The sequence below is a fragment of the Strix uralensis genome, chromosome 9, assembly GCF_047716275.1.
Source record: "Strix uralensis isolate ZFMK-TIS-50842 chromosome 9, bStrUra1, whole genome shotgun sequence".
NCBI lineage: Eukaryota > Metazoa > Chordata > Aves > Strigiformes > Strigidae > Strix > Strix uralensis.
In genome coordinates, this window is record NC_133980.1 from 24,346,683 (window position 1) to 24,354,498 (window position 7,816).

At 34.8% G+C, this 7,816-nt stretch overlaps 1 protein-coding gene across 3 annotated transcripts in view; it reads left to right on the forward strand.

Annotated features, from left to right (window-relative positions):
• The window catches only part of CAB39 (calcium binding protein 39), a 42,974-nt gene extending 35,978 nt beyond the window's left edge, over positions 1 to 6,996 (forward strand). For all 3 annotated transcript variants that reach the window (XM_074877764.1, XM_074877766.1, XM_074877765.1), the window contains exons 5-9: positions 1,077 to 1,245; positions 2,000 to 2,059; positions 2,706 to 2,771; positions 3,623 to 3,766; positions 4,629 to 6,996. In XM_074877764.1, the coding sequence (XP_074733865.1) occupies positions 1,077 to 1,245; positions 2,000 to 2,059; positions 2,706 to 2,771; positions 3,623 to 3,766; positions 4,629 to 4,817 (628 nt within the window). In that variant the 3' untranslated portion in view covers positions 4,818 to 6,996. The remainder of the gene's footprint in view (positions 1 to 1,076; positions 1,246 to 1,999; positions 2,060 to 2,705; positions 2,772 to 3,622; positions 3,767 to 4,628) is intronic.
• The last annotated feature ends 820 nt before the right edge of the window (positions 6,997 to 7,816 follow it).

Consider the following 7,816-nt stretch of genomic DNA (forward strand, 5'->3'; position numbering starts at 1 on the left):
GTTAGTGCTTAATATGCACAGTGATACTTTGCTCCTGAATTATTCTGGTGCATTTAAATTAGCTTCCGATGGTACAGGACAAAGGATTCTTTAGGTGGGAGGCAGGAAGGTATATAAGAGGCTTTGACTGCTCCAGAATCAGGTAGGTAACAACAGACATAAATTTTCTGTAGACTGGGATAGTTTATATTGCAACATGCTGGTTTGCAAAGACAGTTCCATTTTCAGCCAGGGTCCTACTACTAGCTTGCTTGGGAAAATGAGGAGATAGTAGCAAGTACAAAGGTGTATTTCTATCAAATGTGTCTTAAACACACTGTTGTGAGGTTTTGACAGCTGCTGTTGGTGTATGCTAAAATCAGCTGAGAGAACCCTGTAATATTTGAGCAAGAAAGCCTGCCAAGGAAGTGTAGCAACAATTTCTAAATGAAGCCATCAGGGACGGCTTCATCACTTCCATCAAATCAGTGATGGACATGTTCCAGAGGTCTCTTCTCAGAAGGCGCAAATACTTTGCTAGAGGCGATGAAGACTCAGGCGCAGAGGAGGTGTTCAGTATTGTCCTTAGAATTAGAGGACACTGTTGCCAAGCATTTCAGGCTTGAAGCCTGTGATGTGTAGAGTAGCTGGTGCTGCTGAAAAATGGTTTAATGAAAGAGGAGACATGAATTTATGTCCAGTATTATTAATCCTTCATGCTCATATCATGGATAGCTTTATGTAAATTGCTGTCATGTTGAAGCAGCCAGCTTTCAAGACAGAAATCGCTTACGGCTTTTGCAGATGTCTGTGATCCCACCAATATGAAAAAAAAAGAAAACTGATTTTGAGTATGAAGAAAATACTGTCTTTTTTCTCAGTTTGTGAAAGTCATTTGTATTTGCTATAATTTGACATTTAACTGGTAATGACTTCAGTAATATTTCATAGAAATGTTTAAAAGTGGAGTTTAATGCAGAAATAACTTTTTGAATTTTTGTTTGCTTGATAGCATTGAAAACTGTAATTAGCAGTGTGGTACAGTGCTAACTTGTGAAGGTATGTATAAAGAATCTTTGTTATTTTTTTTTAAATAGGTACGAATCTCCAGAAATTGCCCTAAATTGTGGAATAATGCTTAGAGAATGCATCAGGCATGAACCACTTGCTAAAATAATCTTGTGGTCAGAACAATTCTATGATTTCTTCAGATACGTGGAAATGTCCACATTTGACATTGCTTCGGATGCATTTGCCACTTTCAAGGTAATTTACATACAACATTGGAATTACTATTTCTATAGCTCTCTGCTGTGTGAACCCAGATGATGTGTGTAACAGTCTTGGGCAAAACAAACCTAGAGAGGGGGGAAAAAAGGAGGTGTGGTGCAAATGGGTAAGCTGGACACTGTTCTTCCTTATTTCTCAGAATGTAAGACATACCTTTAAATATATATTTACTGTGTTCCTGATAACTTTTATTCTAGAAAGCAAGATCTAAACTGTCACGCGTTAGCTGAATACATGTACACTTCCATGTCAGGGGCTTTTAAATTTGTGTGTCTCAACTTGTCAAGTGAGCAAACTCCTTCTCCTTCTGTTATGAACCTGAGTATATTTGATGCTGATGCTTTGTCTGGGGAAATTTTTTGTTGTCCTGAAACAACCAGTTATGGGACTGTAAGCATAATATTGATCAGTATTAAACAGTGGGTCTTAACCTTGGCTGTGTATAGTTCTGTGCAGAGCATAGCCTTGATCCATAAATGGCATTCTTCAGTGGTAATTCCACAGGGTATTTACCTGTGTGAATTAACATAACACATCGCAGACCTTTCCTAAGTGATGCCAAGATCCTTAGCAATGTCCAGGTAACTGCATTCATGTCCTAAATTTCTTCGTTTAATGAAATAGCAAAATTTTCTGTTGGGTGTCTTATGTGTACTCACTGTTCAAATAAAAATGTACTATTTAAATATTTTAGTGGAAATATTGGTTTTGTGCTTTTTTTTTTTTGCAGGATTTGCTTACAAGACACAAGTTGCTAAGTGCAGAATTTTTGGAGCAACATTATGATAGGGTGAGCTAAATATTCTGAATTTTCTAGTTCTGTGTATCTTATTTGAAGAAATCAGTATTTTCGTTCCTTGTTTAGATTTGCTTTTGGAAATTTGCACACAATATTAAACCAACTGAACTTAGAGTAATTTCTGCCAAGCAGTGAAATTAAGATCAAGACCTTATTGTTGATTGTAGAAAGGTGTGAAAACAAGAGGTGGCAGAAATCTAGTTCTGTGAAAACTAGATCTGTTTTTTCCACTAGAGGGAACCCTTTCCTCGTCTTTTTCTTTTGTCTGTATTAACCCGTAACAACCAAAGAATTCGAGATAGCCCCCCTGCACCCACTGGGGACTCCTGAAATTAATGAACAGTGTTCACTGCCAGGAACTATTATAGCTTAAGAAATAATGAGATAACTACTTCTACCACATTGTAATCTAAACATTAAAGGCTCCTAAAAGAGTAAGTACATTTTTAAGTACTTTTTTTTTTTTAAAGCATACAAATGTTTAAACAGTAGTGACTTACAGAAACCTACTGAGATTTCAGATTTTGTTTACTTTTTTTATTGTGGATTTGCATCTCCTCCAGTTTGTTACAATAATTTGGAAGGGTTGTGTGTGACGCTTGGAAAGGTCCTAACCCTTCTTTTATTCTGTGCTTAGTTCTTCAGTGAATATGAGAAGTTACTTCATTCAGAAAATTATGTGACAAAGAGGCAGTCACTTAAGGTAAGGCAATTTTATTTTCTTAAATGCAAAGTTAGAGAATTCCTTTAGTTTCAGGGTGGGTTGACTGGAATTGAAATGGCTTCAGTAACTGCCTTGGATAGTGTTTATTTTCATTTTTCATATGTTTTAATTCTTAGGATCAGCTACTTCTCTTTAGTCCAGGTCTTCCATTATTTAGTATCCAGCACACACCAAGTCATTTCTGTATGTAGAAATGGCTATATGCAAGTATGTTCATTTTTGTTGATTTTTTTTTTTCCTTCAACAAATCTGGACACATTTAAGTAATTTAATAAAGGTTCACATGATGTGACTAGAGCAGTACTAATTTTACGTTCAAGTAGGTGAGAAATAGTGAACATAAATATAATATGTAACTTGTAGCAAGGGTGGTACTTGTGGGGGGTATTCTTCTACTCCCTTCTGGACAAAGAAGGTAGCAAAAGAAGTCTAAATATTTCTCATTTGAAGTGCTAACATTTTTTTTTTTTTTTAAAAAAACCCCAACAGATTCTTATTAGTGATGTATAGCTTCTGTATAAATGAAAAAAAAAAAAAAAAAAGAAATAATGGGGAAATAAGAATGAAAGACTTCTCGTTTAAGTTCCAGTTCATAACAAGGGAGGATCAAAAGGTGATTTTTCACTTGTTGAGAAAAAGGAGGAACTCCATCATTGAAATAAGAGGAAAATGCACCCTGCACTTAGAAATCCGGGACATCTGAGTTCCATTTTTACTATATTACAGACTGGTGTCAACTACTCAGCGTGTTTGAAAGCACTTAGGAAAAAAGTTGTTTCTTACATCCATTGTCAGTCATTTTTTCCATTTGTGCTTGTTTTCCACTTTAGCTTCTTGGTGAATTGTTATTGGATAGACACAACTTCACAATTATGACGAAGTACATCAGCAAACCTGAAAATCTCAAACTAATGATGAACCTTCTACGAGACAAGAGTCGTAACATTCAGTTTGAGGCCTTTCACGTGTTTAAGGTATGTTTAAAAAATCCCACAATAAAAGAAACAACAAAAGAACCCCACCAGAAGTTGTTTAGTTGAGTAAACCAGTTAGCTGCGCCTAAATGGAGCTTACCTTAATGTCTACTTAAAGGTTAAATAAAGAGAGAGCCAATGTTTGTCTTTATTATGATCCATCTTTACAAATAGCTTTCTTTGCATCTTTTGAAAGCTGTTTAGAAACCACTTAGGGACTTTCACGTGATTGTCAGTGTAATTTTTCTTAGAAAATTTTTTAATTAAGAAAGACGAAGTGCAGTAAGATAAGGAGGAATGCATGATTTCATATGAAGTCATGAAGCATCCTGGTGCTTGATCTGTACGTGTTGCATGGGTATGAAGGGTAGTGGTATTTTAGTCAAGTCACCTAAAATTTCAAAGCCTAAACTGTAGTTTACACATTATAACAGATACCTTCTGACTTTGCAGCAGACAAGCAAATAGCTAAGAGCTTGGAGATACAACTCGAGGTATAAAAGTTTCCAGTGAACTTTAAGATACCCATCTGATGCTGTATATAATGTGAAACCGTGTATTTGCTACAGAATTCAGCTATGAGGTGTCTTCAGTGGTTTCTGCAGAGGGTATTGTGGCTAGTCACCTCCCACAAATTTAATTTATTTTGGTACTGGTGTTCAGCTCCTAATAAAAAAAAGGAGTAATTTTATTTTAAAGCTTGCATTTACTCCGTTATTTTTTCTGTAGAGATACTGGGATACAGAATAATTAAAACATAAATTTAAGTTACTGTCATCACTGTTTTGTTGGCTAGGTTTGTTTTTTAATTTAGCCTTCTGTTTCCTGCTATTATGCTAAATGCCTTTTAATTTTCTTGCAGGTGTTTGTAGCCAACCCTAACAAGACACAGCCTATATTAGACATCCTTCTAAAGAACCAGACCAAACTTATTGAGTTCCTCAGCAAGTTTCAGAATGACAGGACCGAGGATGAACAATTTAATGATGAGAAGACCTATTTAGTTAAACAGATCAGGGATTTGAAGAGACCAGCACAGCAAGAAGCTTAATCTCCAATAAACCCTTAAAATATTAAACCCAAATTCAGCATTTGCTGTTAGATATTCAGCATCAGGCACTCTTATCGATTCATGAGGAACATTACTGCTAATCTGCTGTTCAGTGAACGGTTTTTGTTTTTCTCTTTTCTTTTTTAGTCCAAGTTGAAAAACATAGCTGCTGCTTTCTTGCACAATGTGGACTTTCTTGATATTTGTGTCATTTCAGAATTCAAAGACACTGCTTGTTTTAGGAGTCCTGAAAAGAAAGATTCTAGGTTCGTGAAAGCAAACATATAGATACTAGTTTGGTTTAGGAGAGAAGGTATTAATGTAGTTAAGTACAGGTTGCATGCTTGCAAATCTGAATAAATCTGTATGTTTGCACTTACCTTGTTTGAGATATGAGCACAACGTGACCTGTGCATACCTGGCACCATAGTATAAGATTATATGCCTTGATTTAAAAAAAAAAAATGTGCAGTGCTTTATTTGTAATCAAAGGGGAAATGTATCTAAGATGTGAGCTTATTGGGATAAACAGTTGTCTTGCAAATAAACTGATATTGAAACTTAGCGACTTTTAAAAGAGTGAAATCTCAAGGTTCATAAGGAAAATGTATATATGCCTTTCACTGCTTTATAGAATTTTTTTTTGACATGATTTTTCTGAGAATTGACTTGTAAACTTGGAAATATGTTCTAAGGGTTTTTGTTAATTTTACTTTAAAGGTATTTCAGACAGTAGACCTAGCAGTGACATTTTGCATTTCATTTCAACAATGCTTGCTGGTTTCTTTTGTATATAACTCCTAGGCTGCTCATTTCTTTAAAGTATGATTTAATTTGTACAGCAGAGGAATGTTATTGTATTAGTCTGTAACTATTACCTAATATTGAGTTTTGCAAAATGAATGCTCATATGTAATTGAATACTTCAGATCACATGGAAATGCTGATTTAACAATCTTAAGTACTGCAGCATTAAAAGGAAAAAAGGAAAAAAACCCCAAACAAATTCTTTGTATTCACTTATCTAATGGGGTGCCATCAATTAGGGTACGCTGAAATGAGAACTGGAACCCTTTATACTATGTTCTTACTGGATAATATTGGCCTTATTCAATTAAACTAGCATTATGCTCACCAGCTCTGCCAATGGCAAAGATTATGCTGAATTAATATTGGTTCCTCTTACTTCTGGGGAGCCTACAGTGCATCATTTCTTTCTTACAGTAAATAACTCAGTACAGTAGTTGTGTAAGTGAATGATTTAATTCCCTCCAAGAAACAATTTCATAGATGTCCTAGTTAACAAAATGATTTAATTTTGTTGATTTTGTTGTTTAATGCTGCAAACTATCAGTATTTATAAAAACAAAAAACCCAACCAATTTTGCACCATGTTTTTTGTTACTGTGACCATACAAAAGGAATCTACTAAATATAGCTAAATGATGTTATTAAAATTGTATCTATCCATCATATAGTAATGCTAAGATCACAACCAAGCAAACTTACAGATTGGAGTCTGAAAGTTCAAATTCTGCATGGCTGAATCTGATTGCAAATGCTATAGAAAATGTTTGTTGCTTCCTGTCCTCTTCCTAATTAAAATATTTTGCAATCGGCAAGATGAAACTCCTAAGTGATGTTTAAGCTAATTTGAAAAGCCTTCACAAGGGAAGTCAGCTCCAGAAAACTGAGTGGTTTCACTCAGTTGTTTAAAATTGCTTTTAACATGATAATTGGTCTTTTAAAGGTTCTTAACATGTCCTTTGCAAACTGAATCATTTTGCTTACAGGAAGGAAAGTAGCTTATTCTTACTGAAGATCACAGGCAGGCAGAATTGGCCATGAGATGGTATTACAGTTCAGTACTAACAGTCTGTTGTATTTTGGTTTATCATAGCTGAGTGGACGAAAACATTATTTGCCAAGTTACTCACCATAACATATAAGGCTTCCTCTTTAGAAAAATGTAGACGTGCTAAAGATTTATATATGTAAAGAAGTGAAACCATTTGGACTGGGATAGAGGTTACTCTATATTAGGCCTTGGAAACAATGGCTATGGTGACTTTTTTTAATATGTGGAAACATTTGAATGTTGGCTTTCGAAAAGAAGTTGTATTTAAATTAAAGCTCATTTGACGTGCTCTTCGTATTAAAAAAACCTATTGTTCTGGAAGTGGTTTCTTATCTGCTTGAAGGCTTAAGGGTATTACTAAAAGTTTTATTTAAATGTGAGCAGTTTTTGGTTTCGCTTTTTTTTTTTTTTTTTAAATAAGAGGTGTATACAATTGTAATTCTACTTCCGTGGTAGCATTTCATTTCTCCTGAGGAAAATGCGTTTCTTATCGAAAAAATCTGGCTGGCCCCATAATTTAAATTGAAATAAAATTTTGAAGAAAAACATGTGTTCTTTACTGTGTTACTGAAGAGGATGAGTTTCTTGTGAATGTGTATCTGTTCTTTATTGCCTTAGATGGGTTCAGCTTTCTCCCTTTGTGAAATGTGAAATAATTTAAAATCATGATAAACTTTGGCTTGGAAAAATATTTTTAAGGAATTAAGACAAAGTGCTGTATTAGAGATGTAATCATTTTTAATTGTTGGTAGACTCTTGCCTATTTGTAGCATTATTTGCTGATCCTATTCGTTATTTGCATGACCAGGGGTCAAAGAGAGGAGATGCAGTATCCTGTGTCACATCTAGAGACAGGACCTGATAAGATTAATGGAAGTGAATCTTCGATAATTTTTGGCCCTTCCCTTCTCTCTAAATTTCAGGAGATGAGAATGTGCAATAGATATCTCTTTTCTTAGGAAATCCTATGGTGTCTGTGCCTTTGAAGCTGTCTGCCTCTGTTTTTCACAGGTAACACCCCAAGTTATGCAGGGTGGCAAATGTCAAGACATTTAAAAAACATTTAAAAAATTACATTTAAAAAAACAACCACCAAAACATTCAGGAGTCTTTGATGCAGATTCTTCAGATGGTTTTGTTC